Source organism: Pseudorca crassidens, chromosome 10 (genome assembly GCF_039906515.1).
Source record: "Pseudorca crassidens isolate mPseCra1 chromosome 10, mPseCra1.hap1, whole genome shotgun sequence".
NCBI lineage: Eukaryota > Metazoa > Chordata > Mammalia > Artiodactyla > Delphinidae > Pseudorca > Pseudorca crassidens.
In genome coordinates this window covers 54,781,698-54,806,265 of record NC_090305.1, presented here as the reverse complement: position 1 = coordinate 54,806,265, position 24,568 = coordinate 54,781,698, and the positions used below count along the sequence as shown (strand labels likewise).

At 42.9% G+C, this 24,568-nt stretch overlaps 2 protein-coding genes and 1 non-coding gene across 3 annotated transcripts; 2 read left to right on the top strand and 1 right to left on the bottom strand.

Annotated features, from left to right (window-relative positions):
• The first annotated feature begins 3,633 nt into the window (after positions 1-3,633).
• Positions 3,634-3,767, top strand: LOC137233186 (U11 spliceosomal RNA). The gene has a single exon (XR_010947352.1). It is a non-coding gene; the product is annotated as a U11 spliceosomal RNA (small nuclear RNA).
• A 1,085-nt stretch (positions 3,768-4,852) lies between these two features.
• CCR4 (C-C motif chemokine receptor 4) lies at positions 4,853-7,211 on the bottom strand. Its single transcript, XM_067753611.1, has one exon. It carries the CDS (start codon positions 7,209-7,211, stop codon positions 6,132-6,134), a length of 1,080 nt encoding a protein of 359 aa, XP_067609712.1. The 3' UTR covers positions 4,853-6,131.
• Positions 7,212-13,188: 5,977 nt separating this feature from the next.
• On the top strand, positions 13,189-14,276 carry LOC137232206 (transcription elongation factor A protein-like 4). The gene has a single exon (XM_067753612.1). The coding sequence runs from the start codon at positions 13,382-13,384 to the stop codon at positions 13,838-13,840; it is 459 nt and encodes a 152-aa protein (XP_067609713.1). The 5' UTR covers positions 13,189-13,381; the 3' UTR covers positions 13,841-14,276.
• Positions 14,277-24,568: the final 10,292 nt, after the last annotated feature.

Below are 24,568 nucleotides of genomic sequence, written 5' to 3'. Positions count from 1 at the left end.
TGTGTGTGTGTTTGGGGCAGGGTGTCGGTAATTTTCCAGGAGGCAAGCTGTTTTCACAACCCAGTGACTCTCTTCTACTGCCTCAGAGAGAGATTGCCTCCTGCAAATCTGAAATTTAACAAATCTGCCTCGTCTGCTCTTCTGAACCGAACTGGGACTCGGAGGGCTTCTGACTGAAGCCTTTCTCCTGGAGGTGTGCCCCTCCCTTTGGGAAGTGGATTCTTTCAGTGCCTTGTGAGGTCCGTCTCTGCTGCACCCTCTCCCCACCCTTCTCTTCACCTTTCCCCACAATTTGCGCCTGACGTTGGCTGCTTTTAGCAGACCTTTCATATATTTTGGAGTCTGAAAAGTATCTCTCTCTCCAAGTTTGATAGAAAATGGAGTTCGTGGGTTTTTTCAGTCTTTCTTCTTGCTGTTATTTTACAATTTCCCAGAGAAGATGAAAATGCAGACTTCTGCAGCTCTGTTCATACCAGAAGTCTTAATGAAGTCATTTTTGACCCAAGGACCACAATTTCTGGAACTAGGAGGCAATTCAATCAACCTTTGAGCTCTGTCACACAAAGTTTTATTAGAAACATAATGGGGATTTTGGAGAGAGGACTGGTGACCTTTGTATAGTGAAATAGAAACTTGAATTGCCAGCATAGAGTACTTAATTAAGAGATAAGGAAACTCACTCATTCACGAAAAAATAATCGAACAACTGCTCTGCGCTAGGCATTTTACTAAGCAGTGAGGTGATGATTATTGTTGGTAGGGTTTGTCTAATTCATTATTAGAATATTGTTTCCCCTGAACTCAGTTGCTTGGGGATAATAAAACCAACCTTATCTACTTTAAGAAGAGGCTGAAATGAGTTTCAATATGTGAAAACAGTTGGTGGAGTTCTGGTATACTGAAAGGGGAATTTGGAGCCATTATAAGCTTTTAAGGAGTGAAGTATTTTATTTTTATTGAAATTAGTTGGTTTACAATGTTGTCCTGGTTTCTGGTGTACAGCAAAGTGATTCAGTTATACATATATGTATCTATACTTGTTCTGATTCTTTTCCATTATAGGTTATTACAAGGTATTGAACATAGTTCCCTGTGCTATAGAGTAGGTCCTTGTTGGTTATCTATTTTATATATAGTAGTGTGTATATTTTGATCCCAAGCTCCTAATTTATCCCTTCCACCCTTCCTCTTTGGTAAACGTAAGTTTGTCTTCTATGTCTGTGAGTCTATTTCTGTTCTATAAATAAGTTCATTTGTATCATTTTTTTTAGATTCCACGTGTAAGTGATATCATATGATATTTGTCTTTCTCTGTCTGACCTACTTCACTTAATAAGATAATCTCTAGGTCCATCCATGTTGCTGCCGATGGCATTCTTTCTTTTTTTTTTTTTTTTTTGGTGGCTGATTAATATTCCATTGTACATATGTACCACACCTTCTTTATCCATTCATCTGTTGATGGACACTTAGGTTGCTTCCATGTCTTGGCTATTGTAAATAGTGCTGCTGTGAACATTGGTCTGCATGTGTCTTTTTGAGTTAGAGTTTTCTCCAGATATATGCTCAGGAGTGGGATTGCTGGATCATATGGTAGCTCTATTTTTAGTTTTTCAAAGAACCTCCATACTATTTTCCATAGTGGCTACACCAATTTACATTCCCACCAACAGTGTAGGAGGGTTCCCTTTTCTCCACGACCTTCCTAGCATTTTTTTTTGTTTTTGATTTGTTGTTGCTGTTGGCTGGGCCACATGGCTTGTGGAATCTTAGTTCCTTGACCAGGGATTGAACCCAGGCCCTTGGCAGTGAAAGCATGGAGTCCTAACCACTGGACCTCCAGGGAATTCCCTTCAGCATTTATTATTTGTAGACTTTTTGATGATGGCCATTCAGGAGTAAAGTATTGTGATCACAGAAATGGGTGGAGCTTGTGTCTGGTTCCTTTGAGCGCAGGAAGCCACTGACCGGTACAGAACACAGGACATCAGGTGGCCGCAACACGGCCAAGGGTAGAGTTGGCCTATGACTATAATAGAAACAGAGTGTAGGGACAATGCCTCAGGGCTTAAGGCAGGCAAATTATGGCAGCAAAGGTGAGGTTGACTAATGGAATTGCATGAACCAAGAGTCAAATGAGGGCCAGAAGGCAATGAATGGACAGCCCTGATGCAAACTCAGTGCTTCCTCATTTTCCCACAGTGGAAATGGGGTCAATTTCCATTTATATTAGGTGCTGATCCAGAAGTCCCCATTTTAGACCTGAGTTCCTGGAAACAGACTCTGAAATCCTAAGATTAGCATACAGGAGACTTAATGGGGAGTCCTCTTGGGAACAACACCTGTAAGGGCATGAAGGAAGCAGGAGTGGGCAGTAGGAAAAGTTGGTCCACAATGTAGCTGCAGCAGAGGCCCCAGCTAATCTTATGGGGAGCTCTGCAGTTGTAATGGCCTATCAGCGTTGTCCCAAATTAAAGCAAGGGGGCAAGTGTTTCTTTCTCCTCAGTATCCAGGCGCTGGATATGAGCTGGCCCAGGAAGGACAGTCCTGAAAGGAGACCAGCTGAGAGCCCCAGATGTCCGGCCTCCTGGTAGATGGTGCAGTGAGCGGCCCTCCGTCCTGCATGGGGTGTGTGGACGGCATCCCACAGCACCCACTAACAGTCTCCTCCAGCCCAATGCAGGATGGCCACTGGCTCAGGAGCTCAAAACTGCTGCCTCTTAGGTCTATAATTTTTCTTTTGTCTCATCTTTTCCTACTTTGCTCCTCTCCCCCACCTGCAACGTTCACTGTAACTACAAAAACCTCCCCACCACTACCTGACCACACAGTGTGCTCTTGACACCACACCTGCCTTTTCATGTGTGATTTCATCAGCATAGAATGTCCTTCCTCCCTTCCATTCATCCAAATCATGCTCTTCTTATAAAGCCGACTTCAAAAGCTACTTGTATTATAAAATTTGACATTGAATCGATTTCTCCTTCATTTGGGGTCCTGAAGCATTTTGTTTGTGACTTTGTTATCCTATCTGTCCTGCTTGCACTATAGTCGATCTTGTGCTTGTGTTTTCCCTTCTCAGATTATAAATTCCATACATACAGAGCTCACTCCTTTATCCTATATTCTATCCATTACCTAGCATCCGGTTTGGCACAAAACAGACTCTCAACAAATAGGAATTAATTGCATCAAATGTCCCAAAGTGTTATGAGAGTTTCTTAGGAATAACCTACCTAAAGATCTGAAGACCTTTTGCCATCACCCTGTATTCTTCCTTCTCATGGGAAGCAGGTAACACATCTATTTAATAGAATTTGAGTACCAACTACGGGACAGATCCTGACAGGGCTATTTCTTATTATTCTTTTTGTTGTTGTTGTTGAGGTAAAATTCACATACTATAAAACTAATCATTTAAAAATGTGCAATTCAGTAGCATTTAGTACATTCACAATGCTGTGCAGCCATCACCTCTATCTAGTTCCAAAACATTTACATCACCTCCAAAGCAAACCTGCTTCTTTTGTTCTTAAAGAAATTACACCTAGCCTGTGTTCCCCAGAAGCGAGGCATATTGCAACAAGAAAAGGATGGGTCTAACGTCTGAAAACTTATTGTTAAACCCACCTTAAAAAGGGCTTCTGTTGTGAGTGGCACACATAGGGCAGCTTGCTTGTTCTTTGTGCGGAATCGACATCAAGAGATTTTGGAAGCATAATTTTTTGGTACTTGGGCAGCTGGTGATCATTGGTCCTGATGCTCTCAAAAAAAACCTTTGTGTAGAAATCAAGCTGGCTTGCTTTCTATGTTTCTGTTACTGAAGGGGAAGAAGGAACTTTCTTTTCAGTGTTCTGAGAGGATTATGTTTGGGTATCACCAGAGGTTTTAAATTCCCATCCTGAGGGGACACCCCCCAACTTTGGAACAAGGGAGGCCCTGAGTGACTGGGGGTGATAATTGACCCTACCCTCAGGTGGAGGGGTGGTAGCTGTGTGGTCTGCACCGCAGCCTTGCTTAGCATTGTATGCGATGGACAAGGAAGGGACAGTAAAACCCCTTTGGCCAGTCTTTGTCTTTTGGTGTCCTTACTGGGGTTTTGGGTTTTTTTTTTGTTTTGGCCATGCTGTGTGCCATGTGGGATCTTACTTCCCCAACCAGGGATCGAACCCGTGCCCCCTGCAGTGAAAGCTCGGAGTCTTAACCGCTGGACTGCCAGGGAACTCCCTCGGTGTCCTTAAATTTCTGTCTCCTTGTGATTAAATGAATGAAATTACAAGCTCCCTCAGGAAAGGGGAGGCAGTCACTGGCGGGGAAGTTCAAAACCACACTTTATCTATGACTAAGGAACATAGATGCTTTCAGTAATCATCTTATTTCTTTTTTTCAATCACTCTGAACTATATTCTGCTTTACAGATGCGAGGAAACTGAGGCTAAGACAGGAAAGTAATGTGGTCAGACTCACAAGGAAACACAGAGGTAGGATTTGCAGACCCTGCCATATGGTGCAGAGGTTTTCTAAGGAAACACTGCCTAGGAACCCGGCCCACCCCCACTCCTTATCCATTCTAACCTCCAAGCGTTGTTGTGACAACACGTAGCGACTCCTTTCCCCATCCCAAGTGGTGATCTTAACAGTGAACCCTTTAATTCTTCCTCTCGGGGACATCCATCTCATCTATGACATGTAGCAAAGATGATTAATCGAGACAATTGGAATATTAGTGGCTCAGATTCTCATCCCCATCGGGAGACCAAACACACACATACCAAGGAGAAACCATACACAGGTTTATTTTATTGTATTTTATTGTATTTCTACAAAGGCAACATCAACTTACCCTGTTAAAATCACTTCTGAAAATAAATTTTCTGGAAATGCATTCTTTATAAATGTAAAGCGTGCAATAATGTGTAAATTTACAGAAACATTTTAAACTGGTTAAGTCAGGTAATAGTCTGTAAAATAGGTTTTGTTTCTGGAGATAGTACAGGTATCCCTAGACTTTCTTAAAGTCTTTACTTAATTCTGATTAAGGCTGTACGAACAGAGATTTATCTTAATGGTGTAAAATGATTAATTACATAATTAAAATGACCTGTAAGAACTTTTGAGTCATCCAAAAGTTAAAAAGCAGGGCCAGTATTTTAAAAGAGAGGATGACACCTTGGAAAGTCATTTTTATGCCACACCAGCGATAACTTTTAGTGGATTATTCTTGCCTCACTTGACGGCAGGCACTTCAAAATGATTAAGGAAAAATTGTCATACTTGATTAGTCCTCATCATTTTTGGTTTTGAAGGAAATGTTTGTAAATGAGTAAAAGACCCCAAATAAATGTGTCTGGGCCTATGTATTATTTTTTTAATTTGAATATTCATCTGTTATAATTAAAACAAAACATGTCCACAAGCATATGAAGCTGTGTTTGGATTTCCACAAGTATGTTTAGATTTGTTAATGCCTTGTATTTCATGTTTGGAAATCAGACCATGCTAATGCCTTTTTCTCCTTATGATTGTAATCAGCATTGAAAGCTTGGCTTCCATTAACAGATAAGCCTTTACAATAAAAGAATCAAGATCTAAGTTCATTACTTTACTATTCGTTTCTGCAGACACCTGGCTACATGGAGTATACCATGCTTCAGATATATTCTTAGGAAAACACTGGGACAGCATGCTGAAGTTTTCTATATTGTTTCACAAAAAGCTAGAAGTTAATGAAAGGGCTCATTTTCACAACAAGAAGTAGAGATTTACTCCCCCAGTCAATTCTCTACAGTCCCCTCTAGAGAATCCCATGAGTTCAGGTTAGAAGGGACTGGTCTTCCCTTTCCAAAATCATCCAATTCCTCATTGAAACACTGCTCAGAATCCTCCTCGGGTTTACTCATCCCTGCAGGAAAGCCTGGTGCGAGGAAGGACACCTTGGTCCGGGTGAACTCTGGTCACACTGAACTTGTATTTGGCAGGAAGAAAAGCTGACTGCAGGGTGAGAAGCCCTACTTTTTGCAGTGGATATAATTCTTCCCGGTACTTGTTCAGGAAACTCTTACTACAATACAATTTTAAATAAGCTCTTAATTTGAGAAGCTTATTAACTCTGCTTTTCGCATTTTCATCTTTTACAGAGCATCGTGGAGATCGTGGTCCACCGTGGACTGTGTGTAAGATGAGCTGGGGGTGTCGGGGTAAATCGGGAGGAACCTACAGTACTGGCAGAGCACCAAAGTGCCCCGGCAGGTTTTGAAGAGCTGTACGATGTACTTGCGAAATTTCTGCCCCAGGAAAAAGTAGATGACCGGATTAAGGCAGCAGTGAACAAAAGCCAATGTCTCTGTGGCCTGAATGGCATAGTCTAGGTGCCTCTCAAAGGTGCAGTCTTGAAGGACCTCCAGCTCCACCAGGGTGTCCAGGAAGAGCACCACGTTGTAAGGGGTCCAGAACCCCAGGAAGAGGACCACCACGGCAAAGATCATCTTCACTGCCTTGTTCTTCTTCTCATTTTTGCAATGCTGCAAGGTCCTAATGATCATGGAGTAGCAGAACAGCATGATCCCCAAGGGGATCACCAGCCCTAGAACGTTGATCTCCAGGGAGCTCAGAACCTTCCACCTCGTGGAGTTGAAAGAATACTTGGTTTTGCAGTAGGTGTGGTTGTGCTCAGTATAACACGTGCTGAACACAAGGCCTGGGAGGGAGGCGAGCACAGCCACTGCCCACGTGGCCACGCTGGTGATGACCCCGTAAGTCAACGTCCTCGCTCTCAGGGAGAAGACCGCGTGCACAATGGCCAGGTACCTGTCGATGCTCATGAGTGTGATGAAGAATATGCCACTGTAGAAGCCCACCAGGTACATCCAGGAAACTAGCTTGCAGAGGCCGAGCCCGAACACCCACTGGTCTGCGGCATAGTAGCCCCAGAAAGGGAGCGAGAGCACAAAGAGCAGGTCCGAGATGGCAAGGTTGAGCAGGTACACGTCGGTCATGGACTTGAGCCGCTTGTACTTGAACAGGACCAGAACCACCACAGAATTTCCAAGCAGACCAAACAGAAAGACCAAGGAGTAGAGGGGGGGCAGGAAGAGCTCCCCAAATGCCTTGATACCTTCCTTGGTGCAAGGTTTGGGGATGCTTTCATCAAGATAATAATTGTTATAGATGCTTTCATCCAGGGTGTTGTCTGCTATACCCGTGGGGTTCATTTTCAGATTTACAGGCTTCTCACGGCAGGTCTGAGCCCAACCAGAAGAACCTAATGAGTGGAAAAGCCAACAAGATTTCTATCAGAACAAAAGCAAATCAGAACAGTGCTGCGTACAGAGCACAACTGCTTCGTATTTTGCCCAGATCACCATACACTCTTCCCAATCTTCCCACATTGAAGGGCTCAGGTCCTTGAACTGAAGGGCAGTGCAGCCGAAGTGAAATAATCCTGCCCTTTGGAGGCAGATTCCAAATTACAGCTCTGCCACTTTTTCTACCCCTCTGCTGGGAGCTCTGGTTCTCCTGTTTGTAAGCGGGGGTAGTAAAACCTCTTTATCAACAAGAGGTTTTTCTTTTTTTTTTTTTTTGAAGATTTTTTTTTCAATACAGGGACCATTTTTAAAGTCTTTATTGAATTTTGTTACAATATTCCTTCTGTTTTATGTTTTTTGGCCGTGAGGCATGTGGGATATTAGCTCCCCGACCAGAGATTGAACCCGCATCCCCTGCACCAGAAGGCGAAGTCTTAACCACTGGACTGCCAGGGAAGTCCCAATGATGAGGTGTTTTTCAAAAATATATTTCTGAAAGTTAGTCTGGCATTACTGAAATCACTCGCAAGAATGACAAGACTAGCTGACGTGCCCAACAGAACTTTATCCAGGGCCTTTCTAACATGAAAGCCAAAAACAAAAAATTAAAAAAAGATTTAAAAATCTATGCATGTTTCCCCTTCAGACTGTAACACCAAAAATTCAGTGATGACTTAGGTAAATCATCAGGCTAGAAGGGAACCAGGTTGGCCTCTTGCCTTTATATAAAAATTCTGGGGGCTTCCCTGGTGGCACAGTGGTTAAGAATCCGCCTGCCAATAAAGGGGGCACGGGTACGAGCCCTGGTCCAGGAAGATCCCACATGCCGCGGAGCAACTAAGCCCGTGTGCCACAACTACTGAGCCTGCGCTCTAGAGCCCAAGAGCCACAACTACTGAGCCCACGCGCCACCGCTACTGAAGCCCGCGCGCCTACAGCCCGTGCTCCGCAATGAGAGGCCACCGCAATGAGAAGCCCGCGCACCGCAATGAAGAGCAGCCCCCGCTGGCTGCAACTAGAGGAAGCCCGCGGGCAGCAACGAAGACCCAACGCAGCCAAAAATAAATAAATTAATAAATAAATCTATTTTAAAAAAAAAATTCTGGGACTTCCCTGGTGGTCCAGTGGTTAAGAATCCACCTTCCGATGCAGGGGATGTGGGTTCGATCCCTGGTCAGGGAACTGAGATCCCATATGCCGCTGGGCAACTGAGCCTGTGTGCCACAACTAGATTGCCCACATGCCACAATGAAGCTCCTGCATGCTACAACTAAGACCCAATGCAGCCAAATAAATAAATATTTTTTTAAAAAAGAATAAAAGAAAAGGGGGCAAGGACCAAGAAAATATTTCTTTTTAAAAATTCTAGGGACTTCCCTGGTGGCGCAGTGGTTGAGAGTCCGCCTGCCGATGCAGGGGACACGGGTTCGTTCCCCAGTCCGGGAAGATCCCACGTGCCGCGGAGCGGCTGGGCCCGTGAGCCATGGCCGCTGAGCCTGCGCGTCCGGAGCCTGTGCTCCCCAACGGGAGAGGCCACAGCAGTGAGAGGCCCGCGTACCGCAAAAAAAAAAAAAAAAAAAAAAAAAAAAAAAATCAATCTTACACACTGAATCCTATCAGAGTGGGAATTAGCAGGACAGATCTAGAAAAGGCACATCATAGCCAGAAATAAAATCTCTACCTCGCCAACCACCCTCATTTCTTATCTAAATTGGCAGATGAAGAGGTTACCTTCTTAAAGTTATTCACACGTCCACATGTGAATCGGAGCAATGCAGGAGGCTTTCCAACTCAAGGCCACCTCCTCTTGCATCCTTCTTAGTGGCACCCTGATATTCCTTATCAAAACCCTTTCACATTGTTCGATAATTCACATCTATTCCCCATCTCCCACCCTGACCTCCACACACCCAAACACCCAAGCTACGTGTTTCTCAAGAGAGAGGTTTTGGTTTATTCCTGCAAACAGATGCTGAAGACCTGGGGCATCTCAGGGTCTCAAAAAAAAAAAAAAAAAAACTGTGTTAAATGATTATCAAGTCTAGTTAAATGAATAACAATTCTAGCCTTCCTCCATAATTTTACCAGTGAAAATGAAAGGAATAAGAGAGACTGAGGTGTTAGGAAATTATCAGGAGAAGAAACGAAAGTCAACACAGCTGGTAAATGTCTGGAATTATTCTGCAGGCCTTATTTGGCAGGTGTTTCTTGACCTGGGAGTCTTGATAGAAGCCAGAAGCGGAAAAGTGTATATGCTGAATGAAAATTAGCTGTGTGTTCTGAGCCTGTGGCTTAGGCCACATGTGTGCAGGAGGAGAGCCCTGTATGTATGTGAGAGCCAGTCAGATGAGGGCTGGGAGGGTGGGTTGTGTGTGAGCTGCAGGACAGGTGCCAACAGAACGACCAGCAGGATGACCAGGATGCCTGAGTGATAGGGTTAGCTGTGTGGCTGGGCAGCTTTCAGTGCTTCCAAAGTCCACACACTTGTGGACAAAGCAATGCAGGGCCTGAGGCCCTGGGAACGTGTCCCCTCACCCGCACCCCCCTACCCCCCCCCACCCCGGCCACGCCGGCCCCTTACCTTGTGTTTCTGAAAGTAGCTCCAAGGCAGGTCTGCGAGGCAGTGCCTGGTTTGCTCAAGAAGCACGGCGCTAAGAACGACAGGAGCCTTTGAAGGGCTCGTGGCTTCCTGTGAGCACCAGCTCTGTTCCTCATCCATCTATGCTGAGTTCAAGTGGGGTTTTTTGATAGAAGTAAGAAGCAGAAAATGAGTGACTCTTAGCTTGGGTTCAGGTTAAACTCTTAGTCACTCATTTCCCCAAACTGAAAGCTGGGAAGGTTTGCTCTCTGCAAGATGAGGGAAGTTAAGTTTTTCAAGAGAGAAACTTTTAAATGTTTTAAAATTTATTTGTTGGATTTTTAATTTAAATTTTTTCATTTTAGCTGGCTATGTGCTGTAGAAGTGATCTTTATACTCTGGATCAGTGGGCTGTTTGTTATTTCCCCATCATGGATGTACAGTGGCCAGCAATCAAGATATTCAGTGTTCTCTAAACAGTGGGATCTGAGGAGGTCGGAGTGAGAGGCCAGATTTATTTAAGAATAAGGATAGTCAGGAGGAGAGAAAAGTGTATCCAAATGTCTGGCAGTGACGTGGAGGCCCTAGTCAACCACATTCAATAAACATCCTCAGCCTGGTGTAAAGTGACATGACAACAAAGCTCTAAGCCCCTTTCCCAACAGGAAGAGCCCTCCCCCAAGCCCCTTCCACTGAGAAACAGCAGAGCTTCCCCTGACAGTGCTCCTGGCTGAGAGCTTCTTCAGGTTCACGTACCCATCGTAGCCAAGGAGCTGACATCAGTCCTGAGTCTTTTCTATATGGTATCCTGCCAGCTTCTGCCAGCTCCCAGCCATTTCCTTCTATGTGTCCACAGTTGCTTGGCTCTTTGGTTCAGCTTACAAGAGCCACAAATGTCATTTTTCCTGAGGAATTTGCATAAATAAGAACTGAAAAATTGAGCTAGAGTGGTGTTTATCAACCTTTTTTTTCCCATTATCACCCCTCCCAAGGAGTCTTTTTGGATTTTTTTTTCCTAGTCACCTCCCCATGATATATTTTAATACCACAGATAAATAGGGAAGTTCCCTGGTGGTCTAGTGGTTATGATTCAGTGGTCCGGGTTCGATCTCTCGTCTGGGTACTGAGATCCCACAAGCTGCTCGGTGCAGCCAAATTAATAATAATAATAATACCACAGATAAATAGCAAATCTGCTTATGTTTCATATATATATGCAAATATATATGCTTTATATATATATAAAAGAGTAAGGTTTGTTTAGGGTGGGGGGAGTTGCTTCTGGCTTCTAATGGGAAAAGACCAGAAATGCTGCTTAAAATCCTACCGCACACAGGCCAGCCCTCCACAATACAGTCATCCAGCCCAGAAGGCCAGCAGTGCTGAGGCTGAGGACTCCTCAGCTAGAGTAATATTCCCACCTGTGAACTGTGGAACCAGATTCATAGAAATCCAGTGAAAAGGAAATAGACAAATAACCCTAGGGAATGCTGGGCTTGGATTCAGGTTAAATACAGTTCCTTACGGCAGTGCTTTCCAGTGCTAATAGTATCATGAACTCTGGAAGCAGATGTAGAGTAAAAATGTCCCAGATATATTTTGTTGCCAGAGCTGACACCATATCCTTGCTCAAAACCCGCCAACCCCTCCCTTGGACAGGAACATGTATCTTTAAGTCACAGGGTCTGGAGACAAAAAAGCGGAGTTATAGGAAGAGAAAAACAAAAGCCCAGATAGAACCAGCTGGAACCAAGATGAATCTGACCTCCAGCAACCCCTGAGCCTCATTCTATGCTGATTTCACTACTTCAGCTACTAAATGACACCCCTGCTGTAGGCTATGACCCAAAGTTGATCCACGTGTGCGAGAAGCTCATCCGTAAACAAAGTTCCCGCTTCTCCATTCTCAGGCCATTTAATAAAGCTTGCACTGCATCAATCTCAGCTTCGTTTTTGTTTCTGGCTGCACGAACCTGAAACTTCCCTGCTGAGGCAGGGGGCCTCGGCTGGGCTAGGGCCCGAGCAGGGGTCCATACGACCTGATTCGGTAACAATTTGACCAGTAAATCCATGCCCATTATACAGAGTAACTTATTTTTAGAAATGCAGAGCCTGAGGAAGGTTCCACCGTGGAATTAGAAGCCTTGAGGGACCAGTTACCCTGGGCAAGGCCATCTGAGCATGTTGTGTAAGTCTCCATGGACCCTCCATGGAGGGGGGAGAAGTGGTAAGGTCTAGAACAGATGATATCTGGATGTCCAAATTGTCATCAGTGGTAGTTGGTCATTGTGGGTCTGGAGATGGTCCCTTAAAGCTAGTTGGTGCTCCCTTGACTGACTGGCCATGTGACAGACACCTGGCCCCATGAGTGGGGATAAGCCCAAGCTCCAGGGTCCATGTTAGCTAAGGGCACTTGCTTTTTGAGACCTGCTCAGTCTGGGTTTGGATCTCAGGGCCACCATGTACCAGCTATACGAACCTCAATTTTCTCATCTGTAAAAAAGGGTGATAAAGCCTGAGGATTGTGGGAGGATTAATGACCTAATGTTTGTAAAACACTTAGCATGGTGTCTGGTACAGATATGTGCTCAAAATGGCACCAGCTGTGAAAATTAGTAGGATAAATAAAACACACAGGAATAGCTTTCTCTCTTGAAATGGGTGAGCCTGGTATGTTGCGCTTAGCCATAACTAGGAATCCAGGAAATATTTTGATTTAGACGCAGCGGGCCACAATCAATTTCTGAGTTGCTGTTCAGGTTAAAAGCAGGTTTCAGGGCTTCCCTGATGGTGCAGTGGTTAAGAATCCGCCTGCCAATGCAGGGGACATGGGTTCGAGCCCTGGTCCAGGAAGATCACACATGCCGTGGAGCAACTAAGCCTGTGAGCCACAACTACTGAGCCTGAGCTCTAGAGCCCACAAGCCACAACTACTGAGCCCACGTGCCACAACTACTGAAGCCCGCACACCTAGAGCCTGTGCTCTGCAACAAGAGAAGCCACAACAATGAGAAGCCGGCGCACCGCAACGAAGAGTAACCTCTGCTCACTGCAACTAAAGAAAGCTCGTGCACAGCAACGAAGACCCAACACAGGCAAAAATTAATTAATTAATTTTTTTAAAAAAAAGCAGGTTTCAGATTTCCAAGTTGCAAAGGTTACTGCCCTGGAGAAAGTCAGTCTTCAGGTTTGCAAAGTAATAATGATAGTGTCCTGGAGAAACACTAAATAGGTTTTCCCTCCAGTAAGGGATTCAAAACTAAACAATATCCCCACCCACCAAAAAAAAAAAAAAAAAAGAATAAAGGATGAAATTTTAAGAATCCAGAGAAGCCTGCTGTCGGACCCAGCGCCGTCTGGGAGCCCCTAATTGTTGCTCCAGGTTCTTTCAGGTGTACGTGTCTGTTGTTCCCAGTGCTCTACTGGGCTAGAGAAAGAGGAGGAACCTGTCCTGAATCCTCGCAGTGAAAATGAAGGAAAGCCTGAGAACCAAGGCAAGATGGAAAACAAAGAACAGCCACTGGTTGCGGGAAAGCCGGGAGTAGCTTGTACTGTGGAAGACAAGGAAAAGTTAGAAAACAAGGGAAGGGCAGATCTCAGGGGAAAGACAGAAGATGAGGAAGTACTAAAGGATAAGGAAAAGCCAGAGAGTGAGGCAAAGCCAAAAGAAGGAAATCCAGAGAGTGAGGGAAAGCCAGTGAGCGAGGGAAAGCCCGTAAGTGAGGGAAAGCCAGTGAGCGAGGGAAAGCCAAAAGAAGAAAAGCCAGCCAGCAAACCAAGGGCTGCAGGAAAGTGCCCAGCTGGGGATGATGTACCCAGGAAGGCCAAAAGAAAAACCAACAAGGGGCTGGCTCAGTGTCTCAAGGAATACAAGGAGGCCATACATGATATGCATTTGAGCAATGAAGCGATGATAAGAGAATTTGACGAGATGGCCAGGGTGGAGGATGAGGTGTAGAAAACCAGACAGAAATTGGATGCAAAAAAGTTTACAGGACCCCTTCCACCCGAGGGGCCCAAGGGAACTCAGGGGTGGCTGCAGGGCCCCACAAAGGGGCTTTGAAGACATTCCTTTTGTGTAGTGCCCCTGGCAGGCATTTGCAAGGCCCTATGCTTTATTTAACCTTATGCTAATACTATGCTTTAGGTGTCACTCTCTTTATCCAACTGCAGCCCTGTGTGTTTCAGTAGCAGATTTTCATCCATTGCATGGAAAAATGTTTATGGTGCATTGTAAAATGTTTTAAAAACCAGTTTTCAGAACCATATATACGGCATCAGTCCATTTTTGTAAAACTACAAAGATACTTACCTAGTGATCCATGTACAGAAAAAACTCGGAAAGCTGTGTCTACTAAAAGATTAACAGTGGTTTAAAAAAAAAAAAAAAAGAATCCAGAGAAGGGAGGTGGTGCACTCAAGGCGACACAGCCAGAGACACAGTCAGGGCTAACGCCTACCCTCCTGACATTTTCATGGACAATATCTTTTATTGAGCTAAGTTTCTGAAACCTGACCAGAGAGAAGGTGACCAACAAAAAAATACCCAGAGCAAACCCACCCCCAAAGCAAGGTGGTATGTCATATGCTGCACAGCACAGACCTTCAGCAAGAAACAAAGCGATAGCGTGAGCCTACAGCGCCCCCTAGTGGACCAAACCTTATTTCACGACCAAAGACATCAAAATACAATCCCCAGGCCACAGGTACCGTAGCCACCCAGCGTGTCTGACACTGGAAGGCAAAAACTCCCAAGGCCTACAGGAGGAGCTCCATGGACCTCTGCTGCAGAGCAGAGGTGATAAAGCATCCAGAATTTGGTGTCAGACCTGTTACTTACAGCTTAAAATGAGAGAAGGCTGTGAGGCAGGCCACACAGGGGTTGCACCCAAGGACAGTAACAGCAAGCGAGAGCTGTAGGGGGCAACTTATGTATGGCAAGCAGGGTGGGGTTAATTAGTTTTCAAGAGTTCTCTGTTGATTGGCTAAGTTGAAAAACTTTGTAGGCTTGGAGCAGAGGAGCTGTCCCTAGTCAATTATTCCCAGTCCCCAGGACAATTAGGGCTGGTTCCTAGTGATCCCAGAGTACACACAAGAGGCTAATGGGGGAAGTGACTGGGGTATGGACCTAACTCCTCAAAAAGGGGAACTGACCGGTCCTCAAAACTGGGTCAAGAAAGCATTTGAACAAACTATATTACAGGGGAGGTCTGAAGAAACAGAAAAAACTTTGGAAAGGAAACAAAAGATTGCAAACAGTTAAATTACAAATGGGCTGTTTCGTTTTGTTTTTGACAATAACTAAAAATTACTGCACATTTGAAAACTAGAAAACACATTTTCATGTAACCTGGATGTCAAAGAAAATACTATAGAAAATAGAAAACACTTATAACTGAATGATAATAAAATATCATTTATCCAATATTGTGGTCTGGGACTTCTCTGGCAGTCCAGTGATTAAGACTCCAAGCTTACACTACAGGGGGTGTGGGTGGGGGAACTAAGATCCTAACATGCTGTGCAGTGCGGCCGAAAAAAACAAACAACAACAACAACAAAAATTGTGGTCGGCAGCTAAAGAGGCTCTTAGAGGATAATTTAGACCTTAAATGTTTATACCAGAAAAGAAGAAAGGCTACAAATTGGTAAGAAGTGTTTAACTTGAAAAAGAAACTGCAGAAAAAGGAAGAGTAGAAGAAACTCAAAAAGGGTATAAGGAAGGACTTTTCCGGTGGCCTAGTGGTTAGGATTCCAGGCTTTCCCTGAGGTGGCCCAGATTCAATCCCTGGTCGGGGAAGATCCCGCAAGCTGTGCGGTGTGGCAAAAAAAAAAAAAAAAAGAAGAAGAAGAAGAAAAAAAAAGAGTTTAAGGAAAAAATAATAAACATAAGAGAGAAATTAGTTAAACAGAAATTTAAAGTGGGGCTTCCATGGTGGCGCAGTGGTTAAGAATCCGCCTGCCAATGCAGGGGACACAGGTTCGATGCCTGGTCCGGGAAGATCCCACACGCCGTGGAGCAACTAAGCCCGTGTGCCACAACTACTGAGCCTGCGCTCTAGAGCCCGTGAGCCACAACTACTGAGCCCACATGCCACAACTACTGAAGCCTGCGCGCCTAGAGCCCATGCTCCGCAACAAGAGAAGCCACCGCAATGAGAAGCCTGTGCACCGCAATGAAGAGTAGCCCCCAGGGATTCCCTGGTGGCGCAGTGGTTGAGAGTCCGCCTGCCGATGCAGGGGACACGGGTTCGTGCCCGGTCCGGGAAGATCCCACATGCCGCGGAGCGGCGAGGACCGTGAGCCATGGCTGCTGAGCCTGTGCGTCCAGAGCCTGTGCTCCGCAAGGGGAGAGGCCACAACAGTGAGAGGCCTGCGTACCGAAAAAAAAAAAAAAGTAGCCCCCACTTGTTGCAACTAGAGAAAGCCCGAGGGCAGCGACGAAGACCCAATGCAGCCAAACATAAATAAATAAATTAATAAATAAATGTATAAAAAAAAAAGAAATTGAAAGTAAAATAGACCCATAAAAGTATTTGAAAACAATAACAAAATTCACAAACCTCTAGGAAGATAAGTAAAGAAAAAATAGGAAAGAATCTTGGGAATGTAAAGGGAGAAATAAATACAGAGCAGAGACTTAAAAGATAATAAATATTATGAATGATTTTATTACAATGAATTTGAAAACTTAAATGAAATGGATAAATTCCTAGAAAAATCTACCTACCAAAATTGTCTCAAAAAGAAGTATAAATCAGTCAAAAATTAAATAAAAATTGACATAATCTTTCAAAATTTGAATCAGTAGTTTAAATGCTTTGCACAAAAACAAAGTTAAAAAAAAAAAAAACCCTCAGGATGGTTTTATAGGAAAATTCTACCAAACATGCAAGGATTTTTTTTTTTATTGGCATATAGCTGCTTTACAATGTTGTGTTAGTTTCTGCTGTACAGCAAGGTGAATCAGTTACACACATACATATATCCCCTCCTTTTTGGATTTCCTTTACATTTAGGTCACCACAGAGCACTGAGTAGAGTTCCCTGTGCTATACAGTAGGTTCTCATTAGTTATCTATTTTAGGTTCTCATTAGTTATCTATTTTATACATAGTAGTGTATATATGTCAACCCCAATCTCCCAATTCATCCCACTCCCACCCCTTTCCCCCCTTAGTATCCATACGTTTGTTCTCTACGTGTCTCTATTTCTGCTTTGCAAGTAGATCTATCTGTACCATTTTTCTAAATTTCACATATATGCATTAATATATAACATCTGTTTTTCTCTGACTTACTTCAGTTAGTATGGTAACCTCTAGGTCCATCCATGTTGCTGAAAATAGCATTCTTTCATTCTTTTTTATGGCTGTGTAATATTCCATTGTATATATGTACCACATCTTCTTTATCTATTCCCCTGTTGATGGACATTTAGGTTGCCATGCAAGAATTTTTGTTTCTTTGCTAACTACATATCTCTAGCACCTAAAACAATGTCACACATGGGATATGCTCAAAATTATTCACTGAATGAATATCTTATACAAATTACTTTATATGACATAACCAAGAAACTTAAGACTTCAGTAATGGGCAAAAAGTATAAAAGTAACAATTCACCAAATAGAAAATACAATTAGTAATAAATGATAATGGAATAATGTGCAATCTTCCTAGCAAACAACAACAACAAAAGCAAGAGACTTTTTCCTAAGAATTTAAGTTGTGACCAATTCTCCTAGGTGAAAATTAATTCAATGATTCAACAAGATTTCCTGAACATCTCCTACATACTGGACAATGGTGATTTCAGGAGGAAGTGTCCATGTTTCAGGGCACCAGTTCACAATCAAGTGGAGGAGATGACAATATAAGAAGATAGTTATGATAGAATATTATGTAAAATAAGATTGAACAGAACTGTATAATAAAGAGATAATTTTATAAAGTATAATACTGAGTAAGTGAGATATGAGCACAATTCTATAACAGAACAGAAATCATACCTGGCTCTGCTTGTTAGAATGAAGGAAGGCTCCTAAGAAGAGTTGATACTTGCCAACCATATTTGCCAAATGAAGGCATGATGTAAGGACTGACTGGCAAGGCTAAGGAAATAGTGGGGTCAGAGGCAAGGAATAGAGAAAGGGCAGGAAACCTGTTTGGGATGGTGATGCTCAGTGTAGTAGGCAGGGAGGGACACTAATGGTAACTGAGATCAGACACAGGCTGACGTCATCACTGGCATCAGCATTCTCTGAAATAAGAGAAACCATAATCTCATCAATGCTCTTCTTTGTAATCGAACGTTAGCTCTACCTCTGAGCACAGTGATGCGGATGTGTCGTAGGCTTCATCCAGTAGGTAGCTCTTGGGAACACCCCATGGGATAGTCACCTTCCACTTCCTTGCTTTCTTTTGAGCTCCTGATCGTTTTCTTCTGCCCCAAAGCACACCAGGGCCAGCTTATCCAGTGTGCAGCACCCCTTCTTTGGATTTAACCCTGACAATTTTCCTTCCCATTAGGTGAGGATAGGAGACAACAGCTAATTTCCTCTTTGCATCCAAGGAACTAAATATAACACACAAGTACTGCCAAATTCTGAATAATAAAATATGCATTATTCTCCTTTTATGAACAAATGTATTAGTGTGAAGTCAAGTGGAGGCCAGCGTTCATGAAGGAACAAATCCAATCATCTCAAACAGATCGATGGTTGATTACACACCTTACTCCTCCCAGGGGTCATGCTTGACGCCAGAAGGGAGCTGGAGCCCAGAGTCCAACGACCTCATTCCCACCCAGCCGGTCCCCATGTTACAGTTACTCACTGAGGGGAAAAAACTGCTCAGGGTCATTGGCCAGAGGGTATTTCGATCCCCTGAGGTGGATTTTTTTCTGGGTGAGGCTCGGACACCTCAGAGCCTGCCCCCCAGTGCGGGCCCTCGTGCTCTGAGGAGAGTGGGGCCCAGCCCTCCCACCAACCTCTGAGCTTCTGAACCCTAACTTCCGACACCCCTACCCCTATACAAAACCCACCAGTGGCCCAGAGAGGAGAAAGTGAGAGAAATATGGTAGGCAGAGGATAAAGCCTGAAAGGCTTCGCTCCAGCCTGGCTCAGGCTCACAAGGGTCTTGTCTGTAGGGCACAAGGAGGGGTAGTACCTCACAGCCTACCAGCCAAGGGAGCAGCATGGGGGCATGGCTTCAGAGGAGTTGGTCATGGCTACCTGCCCCCTAACTGCTCAACACTGACCAGCAGGAGACACCAAACACCTACTGCCACTCCCAGCAGCCGCTTCGGCAGCACAGCTCCTCAACCCATTCCCTTTGCTTCTGCTTGGGAGAGGCTGCAAGAAGCTGTATGGTTGATCTAAAAACCTTGCTCATCTCTTTCCTCAAATTCACACAATAAAGAATGCCAAACACTGGCAGGCTGGGGCAACACTCCTGCCTTTTCATCTTTGCTGTACCTAATCAAAAGAAACATATACATAACCATATGATTTATGAGTTTATTTGCTGAATCATTCCTCAGTTATGGCGGCCAATTTCAATGACTTTCTTCCAGAGATAGACTTTTTACATTATTAGGAAGCCCCCCGAATATTGTCTACCACCCCCCCACCCCCCGGCAACTATAGCCCACTGGTGAAATTGCAGTTGTTTGACCCTGAGAAATAGTATGAAAAAAACAATCGGAGACTGTTGATGGGCAGCAGAGTCTCCAGGGAACAGCGCCTAGACCCTAGAGAGGTCCCTTCCACACTGCTAGATACCAACATGTTCCATCAGTTCTTCAGGACATATACTCCACACAGAGCAACAACCACCTTTCCTCCTCCAGAGCAACTACCACCCAACACACCTACAATCCACCAGATCCTGTCTCTGGAATAACCAACTGCCTCCAATCCTGACTTTCTACCTGTAAATCAGCCCTGTGAGGTTCTTCCTCCCATCTTAACCCAAGGTTCTATTCCTTCCTTGTTAAACACAGTTGAAGACACAAAATATAAAATACAGCTCTGCATATTCAAAGAATATATTTTTATTTTACCATGTAAATAATTTTGGAAATATGACAGTACATTCAATATGAGGAATTTTAATACTGCCATCTTATATGTGAGAGAGGCAGTAGAGAAGAGTATCACAGGCATTTTTACTACAGAGAAACAGTTTACCACAGCCCTCAAGAGGGTACATGAGGAGTCACCATGAGGAAAGAAGTTGGAAAAAAATCTCATTCCTGCAGCTCTGAGAATCCTTGGGTGGGACCTGTGGAGGCAGAAGGTGGCTGTGGAGACTGGAAAACAGACTGCAGAGGTACACCATGGTCTGTTGCTGCCATCTTTTTTTGGTCTAGGGTAAAAAGAGGAGAAAAATCTCTCGGAAAATAATGGCTCCATGATGTGCTAAATAATGAAGCCATGAACTGCAAGACCCAGGGCTTTCAACAAAGAAAAACAAAACTGCTTAGAAGCAGTTGGGAGAAACCCTGGGCCATATTCCCTTAGGGGTTACTCCCTCCTCAGTGTTCCCAGGTGTCAGACACTGTCTCTCCCATCTCTTAGGAATAGATATCCCTATCCTCCCTCTTCTCTTTCCTCTGGCCTCCTCCGGCCCTGCCATTTCCCTGACACTCCCGCGTCAACACTTAGTCCCAGAAGCTGCTTAAACATTAGCACCAAGGGTTAAAGAGCTGGGATATACCAAGCCTTCCTAAGTGCCAGAAGTCAATGTGGAGAGGGAGATCAAGTAGGAAAGACTGAATATTTACCTTATATCCACATAGCCATTGTGATTCTCTCATGCTATGATATTTGAGAACATTCCAAGATAAGAAGTGATACTTAATATAAAATAAAATGTATTTTTAATCAGAAAACATTTTTTATATACGATCTATGGTACTTAAAAATGTCATGTAGAGAAAATTAACTTTTGCTCTTTTCTGAAAATATTTAAAGTTTATATAATAAAACACAAAATGATACTGTGAATATGTTATCAAACAAGAATGTGTGTGTGTGTAAGCTTGTGTGTGTGTGTCCCTGTATACATACACTTTTGGGTGCAAATATTATATAAGCAGTACTCACACCTACACAATGACATGATGTAATAAAAAGCTCATGTACTAAAATGTATCCACGGTACAATGGTATATCTGCATTACAAAAGCCCTCCTCCCTCATACTTTTTTTGAAACGGGGCTCATTTTACTTTATGGGACAGGCACACATTGTTAGCAGTTCCAAGATATATTTATTTGAATGTCTTGGTTTATTTAAGGAAAAAAGGAAGAGATGTTGTGATCAATAACTGAGAGCTGGAAAAGGATCATTCTTGCATATAATTGAGAAGTGGGACTGACTTGGTCAAAAGTGTCAGCCAAGCTACATTAAACATATTTGAACATACAAAACTGATTTTAGAATTATGAGAGTGAAACAAAGAAATGCATTTTCCATGTTGAGTGTAACTTACATCATTTATTCATGAGCAAAATCTTCTAATCAACTAAGTTTTGCAACTAAGGGAATAACTATAGTATTTAAACTCACCCTTTAGTATGTTTTTAAATGCTTTAGCTTCTTTCAGCTTCTCTAAGAGTTTCTGCTTGATGCTTCTATTACCTCCAGAGTTGAATGCCACTCCAAATTCACTGTCACATCCTCATCTGCATACTAGGGCCTCTCATGGGTCATGTGCTATGAAGTAATGTAACCAGCTTTTCAATTCAATCTAATTTTACAGCTAACATTTAAATTCAGCTCAGAATTAATTTGGAGGATCCAAAGAATATTATCATTCTTAAACATGTGGAAAATTTACATGTGAAAAAATATCCCTTCTCAAGAAATTGAGAGTTAAGTTTCAGAACTCTTACCTATGAATGTGCTCAAGACGATCATCAACAATATCATTCCCACCCACCTTATGGTTTAGCAGTCATAGTTTATTACAGAGCTTGGAATAGTTGGGGAGAAATATTACTGTAGGCTAAAACCTAGAAAAATTCACATAATTAGTTTAATGATAAAGATATTACCCCAGCTGTTATGTCATATGACAGATCTTGACTATTGTTCTTGCACCCAAACTAGGATTCAATGCTTCATTTTGGCAGTTATTTTAAGGGCCACAATCTGATTATATGCATGTGCAGCCTTTTCATCACAGAATTTAGAAAAAAAAAGTTAAGAACAGAAATAATGTACTAATTTAAAATATACTTACAGTCACATACAAAAACTAAATTAAATATTAATATTTAGACTCTTGCTTTCTGAGATGGCCCACACTCTGTCCGTGGAGTGTGTTTTTCCCAGGGCCGCTCTCACTTTTTGAGATGGACCGCATTCTGTCTATGGAATGTGTACCTCTCTAAATAAAGCCACTTCTTACCGATCACTTTGTCTCTCAGTGGATTCTTTCTGTGACAAGGCATAAAGAACCTGAGCTTCAGTAAGTCCTGACACCAGTTCTGCAGGAACTAATAAGACCCCCACTCAGGTGGAGGATGGAATGATGATGTTGACCCTCCTGACTTCAACAAACTAAAGCTTGGACTGTCGACCTTTGCCCCAATTCTATGCTGAATTCTCCTCAGCTCAAGCCCCCTCCTGAATATGCATGTACCCTTAGTTTAAAACTTCCCCAGTTTTGCAGTTCGGGGAGACACCTCTTTGGGAAAAGATCCCCAGTATTCTCCTTACTTGCTGCAAGGAGAATCCTTCCTTCTCCCCAACCCCCCCCCAAATTAATATTTAATTAGATCAAAGATTCCTCAATATATAAGTGATACTGGTAGAAATTTAAAGTGCATTTCAAATAATTCTTCCATCAAAGGATCTATTATGGCAATACAGTGGTTCTTGGAGTGTTGTCCTTGGACCCCTAAAGGGGCTTCAGGATTGTTTCAAGGGGCCTATGAGGTCAAAACTATTTTTGTAATACTACTACTAATACCAAAGTAAATAATTTTAACTTCTAAAGAATTTCTAGAATTACAGTTGACCCTTGAACAACGTCGAGGTTAGAGACACCCACCGTCCATGTGGTCAAAAATCCGACTATAAATTAAGTTGGCCCTCCAAGTATGCAGTTCCATGTCCGTGGATTCAACCAACCACGGATCAGATCGTGTAGTGATGTAGTATTTACTATTGAAAAAAATCCACCTATAAGTGGACCCATGCAGTTCAAACCCATGTTGTTCAAGGGTCAACTATATATCTGTTTTTAACTTTTTTCTTCTATATCCTAAAGAATGTACAAAAAGGGGACTTCCCTGGTGGCACACTGGTTACGACTCCGCACTCCCAATGCCGGGGGCCCGGATTTGATCCCTGGTCAGGGAACTAGATCGCACATGTATGCTGCAACTAAGGAGCCCACGTGCCACAACTAAGGCCCGGTGCAACCAAATAAATAAATACATATATATATATTTTTTTTCTTTTTTGTAAATAAATAAAGAATGTACAATGAAATTTCCCAGAGGCTACAATGTCATGATGCTGCCAGTGGTTTTACCTGCCAATGCTTTTGCACCATTAGTGCAAATATCAACACAGTGAAAAAGGCAAATAACATCTTATTATTATGAAAATAGTTTTGGACTTGCAAACACTCTAAAAGAATCTCTTGTTTCCACCAGAGGGCTCCACATTCCACACTTTGAAAACTGCAGTATTAGGGTAATGAATCTTGCCAACAGGTGACAGAAGGTATAGTTTAGTATCTTCAAATTAATCCTAGCCACAAGTTAAGATATTGTGAGTTATCAAATGTAATCCAGGATTAGGCAAAGCCTTCTTAGATATATAACAAAAGCACAACAACAACCAAAAAAGTAAATTAGACTTACAAAAACTTTTATGCTTCAAAGGATACCATCAAGTAAAAAGACAACCCACAAAATGGGGGAAAAAAATATATATATCTGATAAGTGACTTGTATCCAGAATATATAAAAACGCTTACAACTTAATAAGACAAATAACCAAATTTAAAATGAAGAAAGGAGCTGAATAGACATTTCTTCAAAGAAGAGATACAAACAGCTAATAAGCACATGTAAAAATGGTGAACATCATTAACTATCAGGGAAATGTAAATCAAAACCCCAATGATATACAACTTCACATCCACTATGATGGCTATAACCCAAAGGACAGATAGTAACAAGTGTTGACAAGAACATAAAGAAACTGGAACCCTCACACATTACTGTGGGAATGTAAAATGGTGCAGCCACTTTGGAAAACAGTTTTCCAAAGTGGTGCAGCCACTTTGGAAGACTGATGACTGGGTAAAATGTAATATAGCCATACAATGAACTATTATTCAGCTATAAGAAGGAATGAAGTACTAGTACATGCTACATCATGTATAAACCTAGGAAACATTATGGTAAGTGAAAGAAACCAGTCACAAAGAACAGATATTATTTCATTTACATGAGATGCTCTGAATAGGCAAATCTATAAAGATAGAACGTAGATTAATGGTTACATAGGGCTGGGGGAGAGGAGGATGAGAGAATGGAATGGTGAGTGACTACTAATGAGTATGGGGTTTCTTTTTGGGGTGATGAAAATGTTCTAAAATTGATTATGATAATGGTTGCAAAACTCTGTGAATATACAAAAAGCCACTGGATTGTACC

Bases quoted from the DNA above. Each gene is read 5' to 3' on its own strand.
- CCR4 (XM_067753611.1), bottom strand. From the start codon at position 7,211: ATGAACCCCACGGGTATAGCAGACAACACCCTGGATGAAAGCATCTAT.
- LOC137232206 (XM_067753612.1), top strand. From the start codon at position 13,382: ATGGAAAACAAAGAACAGCCACTGGTTGCGGGAAAGCCGGGAGTAGCT.